Raw genomic sequence first — 16,375 nt, forward strand, 5'->3', positions numbered from 1 at the left:
TGGTAAGTCACATCATCTTTGTTTTTAGATATATATATTGTATAGTCTCACAACTGTCATCATCATCATCATCATCATCATCAACAACAACAACAATAACAACATCATCATCAGGTGACAACTCCAGTGTTGCAGGTGCTGGTGGAGAGCCTCTTTCAAACTTTCCTATCCTGGTACAGCTCTTCCTCACAAATCCTATCCCAAAGGAGACTGTTTTCAGTGGTGTCATTCTTAGCTACATAGTTCCATTTTGTCCTCGATTCTCCGACATGTCTTTTCCCATTTTGAGTCATTTCAAGACATTTCTTTGCTATCGTGTTTTCTTCTATCCATTTAATGTAATCATACCATCTAGACTGGTGAATTTTTCCAGTACACTGGGTTTTCAGCATACATCAACTCTGTTTCTTTCATCTTTTAATTTATCCTGCCATAACTTTTGTCACTGTTTTTACCATCAGGTCATCTGATATTGCCTAGGTGGATGAAATTAGCTAAGTTGCTAGTTGCTAAATAATCAGACAAAGGATTTATTTTTAAACAAATGGAGAACATACACACAAAATCGCTTTCTTAAAGGGACCGAAGCTCTCTGAAATTGGTTCCTCCAGTAACTCAGCGATGGTTTCACCACAAACGGGACATTTTCTGTGAATGCAAGAGCATTTAGTTATTCTCAGTCCACTGCCTCAGTGTCCTTCATCACCATATCCTGGAATGTGATGAACTCACCACCTGATCCCTCGAAACTCAGGGTTACACTGACTGAACAAACCTGTTTTTCTGATTTGGCCTGCAATCCAGTGGTGTAATGAATGAGCTGTCATTAGTTAGTTTCAGATAATTTGTGCAGTTAATCAAAGAAAATATGGTCCATAGTAGGCCGTAATAAAGACAATATTCATGTAAACTGCGCATTAGCCAATTTCGATGACTTGTCATTGTCATTGTATTGTAGTGGTTAATAAAAAAGAAAAAGAGAAGAAAATAAAAGAAATGGTTGAAAATGTGGTAAGAAATGGTGAATAAAAAGGGGATTTTAAAATCGTAAATGACCGTGAAAAAGGGAAAGAATGAAAAGCAAATCGGACTTTGTGTTACAGAAAAGCTATCGGACTTCGTGATTCGGATAAGCTATTGTTGGGATGGTGCTTGTGGCGTTTTTGAGCAAAAGTTAAACCAATTTCCACTACAAAAATTATTGAAGAAGGACAGAGAATAACAAAATGTAACTGACGGGGAAATGAGCTTAGAGTTAATACTTTACCATGTTAACATGTCTTCCTTGTTTCGTGCAGCATCCAGGTCTTCAAAAATCTCCTACTTCATTTCTGCGTGAAAAGTCTGCTCCGAAATCTTGCAATAAGTTTCATTGCCCAGGAATTTCTAATGTACACAAATCCGTCTTGATATTAAATGCAATTTATTTTACATTGCTTCCCTCCTCCAAATTTCATAACAACTTCCTCAATATGTCTACACATTAAAATCAGATCAAGACTAGCTATTAAGTTTTTTACACCAGCATCAGATCAAGTCTGCATTAAGCTTCCGCTCTTGAGAGACTAATAAAGAAACGGATTGAAAAAAAAGAGTTACACTCTTAGTATTTTCTCTGCCGTCGAGCGCTCATACCGCTGCGACGGTATAATTTATGTCTGAGGGAACGAGTGTAGCGCGGCGAAATTCAAAGTCCCGCTACAGTACTGTTACTTATTACATCCCATAATTATCAAATTATTTTTCACTACACATAAAAAGTGGGTATTATATTCCACGCTTACATTGTGAACAGATTCACAATAATATGGCAACTTTAAACACCGTACTGGGAACTTTGCTCTAAGTAGTACAACTTGACAACTAACAGCAGTTGGTATTTTGTCATTAAAGATGCGCATAGATCCAAGCACTCAAGTTGTAGTACTTAGAGCAAAATTCCCAGTGATGGTATTTTGCTGTCAAGTTGTAGTACATAGAGAAAAGGTCTCAGAATGATGTTTAAAGTTGCCACATTAATAATGTAAGGATGAAATATAATGTTTACTTTTATGTGTAGCAAAAAATAATTTGATAGTTATGACATGTAGTACATAAGAGAGCACGTGTGCTTGAAAATGACAGGTTGTTGAAATTAGCTAATCACACAGTTTAAAAAAGATTGTCTGTATTACAGCCTGCTAAGGACCATTCATTTTTAAATTAAGCATTTAGCGGCCATGAATCCCCAAAGAAAAAAGTACATGTGAATATAATGATGGGATTGAGCCCTTTTACATTCAGTTTACACACTCGTATGCAAATATGGCTACATGCTTTACCATATACAACTTCATTTATGTTTCTAAATTCTGAAAATAGCTGTGAGCTAGTAATTCCTAGCAACCACCTTTTACACATCACAAAAACAGAAATTATTTTGCAGAACAGAAGGAGATGTCAAAGAGAATTTTTCTTTTTTAAATTTTTTAAAATGTGTGATCAGAAGTTTTAGAGGCAGCATTGTTGATTTCATTTTGTGCTAAAGACAACCTTATTGTAGAGTGGGGAGTATCATTGCTATTTTTATTATTGTAATTATGTACACTGTTATTTCTTTTCAACTGCTGTAGATTATTTTCATCAAATTTTATGAGAGAATAAAATATACTGTGAAGCAGTAGTTAAAATCCATAATTCCTTAAACAGATGTCTACAAGATGATTGCGGGTGAACACTGTATAGTAAAGATGAGTTACTCCAGAACACTGTTCCATATGACATTATTGAATCAACATATGCAAAATGTGTGAACTTAGTGATTTGTCTCGTCCCAAGATTTCCAATGATTCAAAGTGCAAATGTTAGCCACATCGTTGGTTTAGGAGTCCCTCTTGCAGTGTTTACCCCTCCACACTTCCCTCTGTTACCAGACAGACAATTCCGTGATGTCTCAGGATATGTCCCACCCGTCTTCTTTTAGTCAAGTTGTGCCATAAATTTCTTGTCTGCCCATTTCTATTCAGTACCACCTCATTAGCTATGTGATGTACCCATCTGTCTTCAGCATTTTTCTATGGCACCACATTTGAAAACCTTCTGTTCTCTTCTTGTCTCAACTGCTTATCGTCAACACATCACTTTCATATAAGGCATTACTCCAGATGAAATACACTATTTGATCAAAAGTATCCAGACACCTGGCTGAAAATGACTTAAAAGTTCGTGGTGTCCTCCTTAGGTAAGGCTGGAATTCAGTATGGTGTCGGCCCACCCTTAGCCTTGATGACAGCTTCCACTCTCGCAGGCATACGTTCAGTCAGGTGCTGAAAGGTTTCTTGGCGAATGGCAGCCCATTCTTCATGGAGTGCTGCGCTGAAGAGAGGTATCAATGTTGGTTGGTGAGGCTTGGCACGGAGTTGACATTCCAAAACATTCCAAAGGTGTTCCATAGGCCAGGCCAGGACTCTTTGCAGGCCAGTCCATTACAGGGATGTTATTGGGGTGTAACCACTTTGTCACAGGCTGTGCATTGTGAACAGGTACTCGATCATGTGGAAAGGTGGAATCGCCATCCCCGAATTGCTCTTCAACAGTGGGAAGCAAGAAGGTGCTTAAAATATCAGTGTAGGCCTGTGCTGTGATAGTGCCATGCAAAACAATAAGGGGTGCGAGCTCCCTCCATGAGAAACACGACCACACCATAACACCACCGCCTCCGAATTTTACTGTTGGCTCTACACACGCTGGCAGATGACGTTCACCGGGCATTCGCCATACCCACACCCTGACATTGGATCACCACATTGTGCACCATTATTTATCACTCCACACAACTTTTTTCCACTGTTGAATTGTCCTATGTTGATGCTCCTTACACCAAGTGAGGCATTGTTTGGCATTTACTGGTGTGATGTGTGGCTTATGAGCAGCCGCTCGACCATGAAATGCAAGTTCTCTCACCTCCCACCCACCTGTCATAGTACTTGCAGTGGATCCTGATGCAGTTTGGAATTCCTGTGTGATGTTCTGGATAGACGTCTGCCTATTACACATGACGACCCTCTTCAACTGACAACGGTCTCTGTCAGTCAACAAACAAGGTCAGCCTGTACGCTTTTTTGTTCTACGTGTCCCCTCACATTTCCACTTCACTATCACATCGGAAACAGTGGAACGAGGGATGTTTAGGAGTGTGGAAATCTTGTGTATAGATGTATGAGACAAGTGACACCTGATCACCTGACCACGTTCGAAGTCCGTGAGTTCCGCAGAGCGCCCCATTCTGCTCTCTCACGATGTCTAGTGACTACTGAGGTCGCTGATATGGAGCACCTGGCAGTAGGTGGCAGCACAATGCACCTAATATAAATAATGTATGTTTTTGGGGGTGTCCGGATACTTTTAATCACATAGTGTACCTTCAGGAAAGACTTCCTAACACTCACATTTATATTAGATGTTAAAAAATAACTCTTTTTCAAAAATTCCTTTCTTGTTACAGCCAGTGTGCATTTTATACCCTCTCTGCTTCAGCTGGCATCACTTATGTTGTGCCCCAAATAGCAAAACTCATCTTTTATTTTAGTCTGTCATATTGCAATCTAAAACCCTCAGCATCTCCAAATTTAATTCAGCCACATTCCATTTCCCTTGTTTTACTTTTGTTGCTGTACACCTTAAGCTGCTATCTATTCCACACATCAACATCTACACGATTACTCTGCATTTTATGATTAAGTGCCGGGCAGAGGATAAATCAAACCACCTTCAAGAAACATTTCTACCGTTTCACTCTCAAACAGCAAGCGGGAAAAACAAGCACTTAAATCTTTCTGTGCAACCCCTGATGTCTCTTATTGTATTAAAATGATCATTTCTTCTGATGTATAAGATTGCCAATACAATATTTTCACATTCAGAGGTGAAAGTTGGTGATTGAAACTTCATGAGATTGTCCTACAATAACAAATAATGACTTTGTTTTGATCACCACCACCGTAATTCACATATCATATCCGTAACACTCTCTCCCCTGTTTTCTAATAATACAATATGAGCTCCCCTGCTTTGAACTTTTTTGGTATCATCTGTTAATCCTATCTGGTAAGGATTCTATACCACACAGCAATACTCAAGAACAGGGCAGAAAAGCATAGTGTAGGCAATCTCTTCAGTAGACCTGTTGCATTTTCTAAGTGTTCTATGAATAGATCACAGATTGTAGTTTGCTTTCCCAACAACATCACCTTTGTGACTGTTTCAATTTATATTATTCATAATTTTAATCCCTAAGTATTTTATTGAATTCACAGCCTTTTAGATTTCTGTGATTTATAGTGCAACACCGTTCAAATAGCGATAAAGAAATCTATACCGGATCAATTGTCACCCGAGGAAACAAAAATCTACATTGGTTTCCAAACTATGGTGATCCAACCTCAAAATAATGACAGAGTAAAAGTTGGGAACCACAATGAGAAATACTACTATTGTAGCACTAAAAGAGTGGAATATGTGATTGGCAGAGTTACAGAACTAGCTTTTCAACTTATCTGGCAGCTTCACAACACACTTAAATCAAAACATCTTGACATATTTTTCAAGAATTAACACTACTTTCCCAGTGCAGAGAGCAAGATGTTGGCACAACTTCATCTTGCAATTTATAGGCTAAAGTTCCCGGATACTGAGCCCAAAATCCAGATGATCTGCCAGCCATAGTAAACTATATATAATACAACAAGGCTGAAGAGCATACATCTAATAGCTAAAGAAGTTTTTCCTGGAAGATAAAACTTCTGGGGGTGGGTTAGTTTCTGGTGCAATGACATAATGTATCATGTACTTTACTTCACATAATATATGATATTACATGACTTGGGTGCTAATAGTAACAAGTAAAAAAGCACAAATATATCAAACAATGGAATGTAACAGTATAATGAAAAGGACAGTTACTACTCACCATATAGTGGAGATGCTGAGTTGCAGAAAGGCACAGCAAAAAAACTGTTCGAAAGTTCACTTTCGGTCAATAAGGACTGTGTTAAAAATAGAAAACACACACACACTCACACTCACGTAAGCACAACTCGTACACACATGACCACAGTCTCTTGCAGCTGGAGAGAGCAAGCCAGAAGAATCTGTCAGGATGTTTTGATTAAATGTCTTTAAAGCTGCCAGATATGTCAACAAGGTACTTCCCATCTTTTATGTACATAACTCTGCCCTGGATATATTCACATTTTTTGTGCTCTGGTAGTTGTATTTTTCACTCTGGTAAGCGAATGTTTGGCATTTCTTTGGCATATCTTCTAACATAAGCTGTTTGATCAGTTTTCACTCACGTGTTTCTACATTTCCCAAATGTTGGTTTACACCAGTTTTTCCATTCTTCTGTAAATAATTTGTGTCAGTATTTTGAATCATGAGTTACTGATAGTTTGATAATATTTACACATGTCAATACCTGCTTTCTTTGGAATTATAATTATTATATTCTTAATGCTATATATGTGGTCATTATTTATCATCTCATTCATTTTTAAGTACAATGGAAACCAGCCAAAATAGCAAATTTCACTTTTTAAATTTTTTTTATTTGCTTGATGACTACTTCTGGTCTGGGACTCATTTTCAAATCATCCAGATAGTCTAAATGATATTTCTCAAACTACAAAAACCATATCAAAAATATGTATTTACTGTTTGTTGTTGTGGTCTTCAGTCAAGAGACTGGTTTGATGCAGCTCTCCATGCTACTCTATCCTGTGCAAGCTTCATCATCTCCCAGTATGTACTGCAACCTACATCCTTCTGAATCGGTTTAGTGTATTCATATCTTGGTCTCCCTCTATGATTTTTACCCTCCACACTGCTCTCCAGTACTAAATTGGTGATCCCTCGATGCCTCAGAATACGAGGTGTGGCTAGAAAAAAACCGGACTAGTACTGGTGAAACAATAAAACGAATGCAATGAGGCTGAAAGTCGCGTGGCCTGTCACGTGACTCTCGCTCCGCCTACTGCTCGAGTTTCATCTGCCTCCTGCACTCAGTCTGCCCGTGGCGTCTGTTTTAAGTAGTTGACGTTTTGTCTGTGCGTCGGAAAATGTTGAGTGTACAGAAAGAACAGCGTGTTAACATCAAATTTTGTTTCAAATGTAATGTTACAACAAGTGTACGGCGATGATTGTTTATCGTGAACACAAGTGTCTGAGTGGTTTAAACGATTTAAAGATGGCCGCGAAGACACCAGTGATGACACTCGCACTGGCAGACCATTGTCAGCAAAAACTGATGCAAACATTGAAAAAATCTGTAAACTTGTTCGACAAGATCGCCGTTTAACAATCAGAGCAGTGTCTGAGTTAACAGGAGTTGACAAGGAAGGTGTTAGGCAGATTCTTCATGAAAGTTTCAACACGAACAAAGTGTGTTCAAAAATGGTTCCAAAGTGTCTCACAATTGAACAGAAGGAACGCCGAAGAATGATTTGTTCTGACATCCTGGAAAACATTGAAAGTGATCCCACCTTCTTACAAAATGTTATTACTTGCGATGAATCGTGGTTTTTTACTTACGATCCCGAAACTAAACGCCAATCGATGCATTGGAAAACTCCTGGTTCTCCACGACAAAAAAAAGCACGAATGTCAAAATCGAAATTCAAGGCAATGATGATTGTTTTTTTTTGACATCAAAGGGATTGTGCACATTGATTGGGTACCAGAGCGACAAACAGTGAATCAGCATTACTACATTAGCGTCCTGGCTACCCTACGTGAGCGAGTACAGAGAAAACGGAACGATTTGTGGAGAAAAAAGTCATGGATCCTTCACCAAGACAATGCCCCAGCTCACAGTGCGTTGCCAGTGAAGACGTTTTTGGCAAAACACAACATTCCCATCTTAGATCATCCACCCTACTCACCTGATTTGGCCCCCTGTGACTTTTTTCTTTTCCCTAAAGTCAAGTCAGCTTTGAAAGGAACTAGATTTGAGACTGTTGAAGCGGTAAAAGAAAAAGTGACGGAAGTAATGTATGGACTTACCGAAAATGATCTGCAGCGTTGCTATGAACAGTGGAAAATTCGTATGGAGCGGTGTAGAGACCGAGGAGGAGAGTACATTGAAGGAGATAACATGAAATTGTAAATAATTGTAAATAAATGTTTTTTCCAGCATCAGTCCGGTTTTTTTCTAGCCGCACCTCGTATGTCCTACCAACCGATCCCTTCTTCCAGTCAGGTTGTGCCACAAACTCCTCTTCTCCCCAATCCTATTCAATACCTCCTCATTAGTTGTGTGATCTACCCATGTAATCTTCAGCATTCTTTTGTAGCATTTGAAAAGCTTCTATTCTCTTCTTGTCCAAACTATTTATCGTCCATGTTTCACTTCCATACAAATACTTTCAGAAATGACTTCCTGACACTTAAATCTATACTCGATGTTAACAAATTTCTCTTCTCCAGAAACGCTTTCTTTGCCATTGCCAATCTACATTTTATATCCTCTCTACTTCGACCATCATCAGTTATTTTGCTCCGCAAATAGCAAAACTCCTTTACTACTTTAAGCGTCTCGTTTCCTAATCTAATTCCCACAGCATCACCCAATTTCATTCGACTACATTCCATTATCCTTGTTTTACTTTTGTCGACATTCATCTTATATCCTCCTTTCAAGACACTGTCCATTCTGTTTAGCTGTTCTTCCTAGTCCTTTGCTGTCTCTAACAGAATTACAATGTCATTGGTGAACCTCAGAGTAATTATTTCTTCTCCATGGATTTTAATTCATACTCCGAATGTATCTTTTGTTTCCTTCACTGCTTGCTCAATATACAGGTTGAATAACATCAGGGATAGGCTACAACCCTGTCTCACTCCCTTCCCAACCACTGCTTCCCTTTCATGCCCCTCGACTCTTATAACTGCCATCTGGTTTCTGTACAAATTGTAAATAGCCTTTCGATCCCTGTATTTTACCCCTGCCACCTTCAGTATTTGAAAGGGAGTATTCCAGTCAACATTGTCTAACGCTTTCTCTAAGTCTACAAATGCTAGAAACATAAGTTTGCCTTTCCTTAATCTATTTTCTAAGATAAGTCGTAGGGTCAGTATTGCCTCACGTGTTCCAACATTTCTGCGGAATCCAAACTGATCTTCCCGGAGCTCGGCTTCTCCCAGTTTTTCCATTCGTCTGTAAAGAATTTGTGTTAGTATTTTGCAGCCATTGCTTATTAAACTGATAGTTCAGTAATTTTCACATTTGTCAACACCTGCTTTCTTTGGGATCGGAATTATTATATTCTTCGTGAAGTCTGAGGGTGTTTCGCCTTTCTCATACATCTTGCTCACCAAATGGTAGCGTTCTGTCAAGACTGGCTCTCCCAAGGCTATCAGTAGTTTTATTGGAATGTTGTCTACTCCAGGGGCCTTGTTTCAACTATATTCTATGAATTGCAAATGAATAGCTGCAGCACGTACAGGTAATTGTTCATTTGCATTTCATAATATGCATACAATTTTGACATTGCTCGTGTATTTTTGAAAATACCATTTTGACTGTCTGGATGATATAAAAATGGGTCCCCACCTGAAACTAGTCATCAATAAATAATAAAAGTAAAGTTTGTAACTTTAGCTGGTTTCCTGTTGTACTGATTAACAGAAGTTGCTGACCTGCAATTACATCGTTGTTGTTGTTGTTGTGGTCTTCAGTCCTGAGACTGGTTTGATGCAGCTCTCCATGCTACTCTATCCTGTGCAAGCTTCTTCATCTCCCAGTACCTACTGCAACCTACATCCTTCTGAATCTGCTTAGTGTATTCATCTCTTGGTCTCCCTCTACGATTTTTACCCTCCACGCTGCCCTCCAATGCTAAATTTGTGATCCCTTGATGCCTCAAAACATGTCCTACCAACCGATCCCTTCTTCTAGTCAAGTTGTGCCACAAACTTCTCTTCTCCCCAATCCTATTCAATACCTCCTCATTAGTTACGTGATCTACCCACCTTATCTTCAGCATTTTTCTGTAGCACCACATTTCAAAAGCTTCTATTCGATTCTTGTCCAAACTGGTTATCGTCCATGTTTCACTTCCATACATGGCTACACTCCATACAAATACTTTCAGAAACGACTTCCTGACACTTAAATCTATACTCGATGTTAACAAATTTCTCTTCTTGAGAAACGCTTTCCTTGCCATTGCCAGTCTACATTTTATATCCTCTCTACTTCGACCATCATCGGTTATTTTACTCCCTAAATAGCAAAACTCCTTTACTACTTTAAGTGTCTCATTTCCTAATCTAATTCCCTCAGCATCACCCGACTTAATTTGACTACATTCCATTATCCTCGTTTTGCTTTTGTTGATGTTCATCTTATATCCTCCTTTCAAGACACTGTCCATTCCGTTCAACTGCTCTTCCAAGTCCTTTGCTGTTTCTGACAGAATTACAATGTCATCGGCGAACCTCAAAGTTTTTACTTCTTCTCCATGAATTTTAATACCTACTCCGAATTTTTCTTTTGTTTCCTTTACTGCTTGCTCAATATACAGATTGAATAACATCGGGGAGAGGCTACAACCCTGTCTCACTCCCTTCCCAACCACTGCTTCCCTTTCATGCCCCTCGACTCTTATAACTGCCATCTGGTTTCTGTACAAATTGTAAATAGCCTTTCGCTCCCTGTATTTTACCCCTGCCACCTTCAGAATTTGAAAGAGAGTATTCCAGTCAACATTGTCAAAAGCTTTCTCTAAGTCTACAAATGCTAGAAATGTAGGTTTGCCTTTTCTTAATCTTTCTTCCAAGATAAGTCGTAAGGTCAGTATTGCCTCGCGTGTTCCAACATTTCTACGGAATCCAAACTGATCATCCCCGAGGTCGGCTTCTACCAGTTTTTCCATTCGTCTGTAAAGAATTCGCGTTAGTATTTTGCAGCTGTGACTTATTAAACTGATAGTTCGGTAATTTTCACATCTGTCAACACCTGCTTTCTTTGGGATTGGAATTATTATATTCTTCTTGAAGTCTGAGGGTATTTCGCCTGTCTCATACATCTTGCTCACCAGATGGTAGAGTTTTGTCAGGACTGGCTCTCCCGAGGCCATCAGTAGTTCTAATGGAATGTTGTCTACTCCCGGGGCCTTGTTTCGACTCAGGTCTTTCAGTGCTCTGTCGAACTCTTCACGCAGTATCTTATCTCCCATTTCATCTTCATCTACATCCTCTTCCATTTCCATAATATTTTCCTCAAGTACATCTCCCTTGTATAAACCCTCTATATACTCCTTCCACCTTTCTGCCTTCCCTTCTTTGCTTAGAACTGGGTTTCCATCTGAGCTCTTGATATTCATACAAGTGGTTCTCTTCTCTCCAAAGGTCTCTTTAATTTTCCTGTAGGCAGTATCTATCTGACCCCTAGTGAGACAAGCCTCTACATCCTTACATTTGTCCTCTAGCCATCCCTGCTTAGCCATTTTGCACTTCCTGTCGATCTCATTTTTGAGACGTTTGTATTCCTTTTTGCCTGCTTCATTTACTGCATTTTTATATTTTCTCCTTTCATCAATTAAATTCAGTATCTCTCCTGTTACCCAAGGATTTCTACTAGCCCTCGTCTTTTTACCTACTTGATCCTCTGCTGCCTTCAATATTTCATCCCTCAAAGCTATCAATTCTTCTTCTACTGTATTTCTTTCCCCCATTCCTGTCAATTGTTCCCTTATGCTCTCCCTGAAACTCTCTACAACCTCTGGTTCTTTCAGTTTATCCAGATCCCATCTCCTTAAATTCCCACCTTTTTGCAGTTTCTTCAGTTTCAATCTGCAGTTCATAACCAATAGATTGTGGTCAGAATCCACATCTGCCCCTGGAAATGTCTTACAATTTAAAACCTGGTTCCTAAATCTCTGTCTTACCATTATATAATCTATCTGAAACCTGTCAGTATCTCCAGGCTTCTTCCATGTATACAGCCTCCTTTCATGATTCTTGAACCAAGTGTTAGCTATGATTAAGTTATGCTCTGTGCAAAATTCTACAAGGCGGCTTCCTCTTTCATTCCTTCCCCCCAATCCATATTCACCTACTATGTTTCCTTCTCTCCCTTTTCCTACTGACGAATTCCAGTCACCCATGACTATTAAATTTTCGTCTCCCTTCACTACCTGAATAATTTCTTTTATCTCGTTATACATTTCATCTATTTCTTCATCATCTGCAGAGCTAGTTGGCATATAAACTTGTACTACTGTAGTAGGCATGGGCTTTGTGTCTATCTTGGCCACAATAATGCGTTCACTATGCTGTTTGTAGTAGCTAACCCGCACTCCTATTCTTTTATTCATTATTAAACCTACTCCTGCATTACCCCTATTTGATTTTGTATTTATAACTCTGTAATCACCTGACCAAAAGTCTTGTTCCTCCTGCCACCGAACTTCACTAATTCCCACTATATCTAACTTTAACCTATCCATTTCCCTTTTTAAATTTTCTAATCTACCTGCCCGATTAAGTGATCTGACATTCCACGCTCCGATCCGTAGAACGCCAGTTTTCTTTCTCCTGATAACGACGTCCTCTTGAGTAGTCCCCGCCCGGAGATCCGAATGGGGGACTATTTTACCTCCGGAATATTTTACCCAAGAGGACGCCATCATCATTTAATCATACAGTAGAGCTGCATGTCCTCGGGAAAAATTACGGCTGTAGTTTCCCCTTGCTTTCAGCCGTTCGCAGTACCAGCACAGCAAGGCCGTTTTGGTTAATGTTACAAGGCCAGATCAGCCAATCATCCAGACTGTTGCCCCTGCAACTACTGAAAAGGCTGCTGCCCCTCTTCAGGAACCACATGTTTGTCTGGCCTCTCAACAGACGCCCCTCCGTTGTGGTTGCACCTACGGTATGGCCATCTGTATCACTGAGGCACGCAAGCCTCCCCACCAACGGCAAGGTCCATGGTTCATGGGGGGATTATTACATCAGCATGTTGGAAGTTCATCAATTTTCCACAGTTGTGATATAATGACACCACTCTCACACAACACAACTGAGCCAACTGTAGGCTCTTCACCCACACTTGTAGCAGCACGTCAAACTGCCTCACACGCGCCGCCCACACCGTGTCTTCTTGTGTCCACAGACTGGTGCGCTACCCCGGGCAGAGGGAGGCGGAGGAGGCACAGCGCAGGGCGTCCGCCCCCACCAGCTACCACCCACTGCAAACTGTGGGGGTGACAGACCCCGTGCTGGCAAGTGCCGTGCCGGGCACGGACGCATACGCCGAGCTCATCGACCGCCTCATCGAGGACGGCAGCCCCGCCACACGGCACAGGCCGTACCGCCAGCAGTATGGACCAGGTGGGCTCCTCTGAGGTCTAGAACCCTGACTAATATATAAAAACAAAGATGATGTGACTTACCAAACGAAAGCACTGGCAGGTTGATAGACACACAAACAAATACAAACATACACACAAAATTCAAGCTTTTGCAACCAACGGTTGCTTCATCAGGAAAGTGATGAAGCAACTGTTGGTTGCAAAAGCTTGAATTTTCTGTGTATGTTTGTATTTGTTTGTGTGTCTATCAACCTGCCAGTGCTTTCGTTTGGTAAGTCACATCATCTTTGTGTGTGTGTGTGTGTGTGTGTGTGTGTGTGTGTGTATAGTAGAGGGAAACATTCCACGTGGGGAAAATATATGTAAAAACAAAGATGATGTGACTTACCGAACGAAAGCACTGGCAGGTCGATAGACACACAAACAAACACAAACACACACACAAAATTCAAGCTTTCGCAACAAACTGTTGCCTCATCAGGAAAGAGGGGAAGGAGAGGGAAAGACGAAAGGATGTGGGTTTTAAGGGAGAGGGTAAGGAGTCATTCCAATCCCGGGAGCGGAAAGACTTACCTTAAGGGGAAAAAAGGACAGGTATACACTCGCACACACACACACATATCCATCCACACATATACAGACACAAGGAGACATATTTAAAGACAAATATGTCTGCTTGTGAGATGTCTGCTTGTGTCTGTATATGTGTGGATGGATATGTGTGTGTGTGCGAGTGTATACCCGTCCTTTTTTCCCCCTAAGGTAAGTCTTTCCGCTCCCGGGATTGGAATGACTCCTTACCCTCTCCCTTAAAACCCACATCCTTTCGTCTTTCCCCTTCCTGATGAGGCAACAGTTTGTTGCGAAAGCTTGAATTTTGTGTGTATGTTTGTGTTTGTTTGTGTGTCTGTCGACCTGCCAGCACTTTCATTTGGTAAGTCACATCATCTTTGTTTTTAGATATATTTTTCCTGCGTGGAATGTTTCCCTCTATTATAACCATATATATATATATATGGGGCGGCAGGCGGAAAAATTTTATTCCTATTGTTGCCGTTCTCATCACAGGCTCTCTAACTACAATGTTGGCAACCAGAAACTGACTAACAAAAGCGTGATGACTGTAATTAAAGTTCACTGTGCCCACTCTGATGGAGAAATAAAGTTATTGACCATTGAAGTTCAATATGCTGAGGATTTAGGATGATGTCTGGGATTAATAGGAAATGCAATTTACTATAACAATTTTCACTATATTCTGAAAACGATAAAGCATAAAGTTCCATACATGTTTAACCCAGCAATGCTACAATCAGCTATTGTACTATCAGAACTGTTCAAAGTCTAATGTGTGCATCCTTTTATCCCTAGATAATGAAACCGTTCAATAACCGTTATAAGTTTAAATGTTCAAAGTGAATGCTCGCCAAAATTTGATGTCAATACTCATCAGCTGGCCGATGTGGCCGTGCGTTTCTAGGCGCTTCTGTCTGTAACCGCGTGACCGCTACGGTCGCAGGTTCGAATGCTGCCTCGGGCGTGGATGTGTGTGCTGTCCTTAGGTTAGTTAGGTTTAAGTAGTTCTAAGTTCTAGGGGACTGATGACCTCAGAAGTTAAGTCCCATAGTGCTCAGAGCCAGTCAATACTCATCAAACGCCACGTTAGTAATGACAGAAGGTCTGTCCTGCGGCGACAAGTGAAAATACGACATATGCAAACTGAGAATAAATCACTGGAGTTGTTCACACATTACCCAAAAGCTGACTCATTGTTACGTGCATACCGAGTTACGTAATATGGCATCCGAGGCTGCTCCTTGCAACTGCACAGACGCGTCGCAGCTCCCGACACGGATTGTGTGCTGAAACGAATCTAGAAGGGAACTGGGGCCTGACTCTAGCTCACAGCGCTCTTATTTATATATCCACGGTGCGGACCACTGAAGGCGCAGGCGACAACATTTGCCTTCCTGACCAGCTGCTGGAGCTAGCAGAACACCACTTCGAGTTACTAAATAATTAATTGCTTCGTTCGCTGAAGGCCAATGAAGCTCTCAATTTAACTGTGCAATCATCACACAGGTAAGTATCTGTAATAAAATTCTGATGTGGCTAGGTTAAATACTTTCGGCGAGAGAATTATTTTAGTTGCACTGCACGCAATGGATGAGTTCTGATCTTGCCCTTTTGAGAGACGCTACAGCTATAGTTTTATAGCTACCTTTTGGAAACTTCTCACATCTTTGTTATTATATCGTATCTCCATTCTACCAAAATCTAAACATCCTAGCTTTATCTAATCACTTACTTAATCTATCTTGCTTCCATAATTTTAGGACACAGAAAAATCACGAATTTCAACCAAAATATTACTTTGTGAGATCTAGCTTGCTGTTTCCATTAAATAACAATGAAAAAGGAATCCGAATACAAATTTTGAAGTTTCTAGCTCCTTCCTGTTGCGCCGATGATTTTTACTTAAATGTCCAAATGTCGAAAACTGTTAAAGTTACTAAACTGAAGCTTAACACATTATTATTTTAGCATCACTCCTGACATGCTATTAACTTTTCAGATTATTTACTTTACTTTTAAGATATTGTGCAACATTCGTGACGTCATAGCTAGTTACAGCAGATTAGGCTGGCACACAATGGAAAGCATATGAATTCTATATCGCATGAGTAGGCTGCTTCCCTACAATGTACACCGAGCGAGGTGGCGCAGTGGTTAGCACACTGGACTCGCATTCGGGAGGACGACGGTTCAATCCCGTCTCCAGCCATCCTGATTTAGGTTTTCCGTGATTTCCCTAAATCGTTTCAGGAAAATGCCGGGATGGTTCCTTTCAAAGGGCACGGCCGATTTCCTTCCCCATCCTTCCCTAACCCGATCTTGCGCTCCGTCTCTAATGACCTCGTTGTCGACGGGACGTTAAACAACACTAACCTAACCTAACCCTACAATGTACATTGTCATTATGACTTGATTTTTTTTAAAAAGAAAAACCTTATATAGGCTACTGT

General features: G+C 40.4%; 1 protein-coding gene across 1 annotated transcript in view; it reads left to right on the forward strand.

Annotated features, from left to right (window-relative positions):
- The window catches only part of LOC126212758 (serine/arginine repetitive matrix protein 2-like), a 629,880-nt gene that overhangs the window by 395,067 nt on the left and 218,438 nt on the right, over window positions 1-16,375 (forward strand). The window contains exon 10 of the mRNA XM_049940165.1: window positions 13,151-13,368. Coding sequence (XP_049796122.1) covers window positions 13,151-13,368 — 218 coding nt within the window. The remainder of the gene's footprint in view (window positions 1-13,150; window positions 13,369-16,375) is intronic.

This window comes from Schistocerca nitens, chromosome 11, assembly GCF_023898315.1.
Source record: "Schistocerca nitens isolate TAMUIC-IGC-003100 chromosome 11, iqSchNite1.1, whole genome shotgun sequence".
Taxonomy (NCBI): domain Eukaryota; kingdom Metazoa; phylum Arthropoda; class Insecta; order Orthoptera; family Acrididae; genus Schistocerca; species Schistocerca nitens.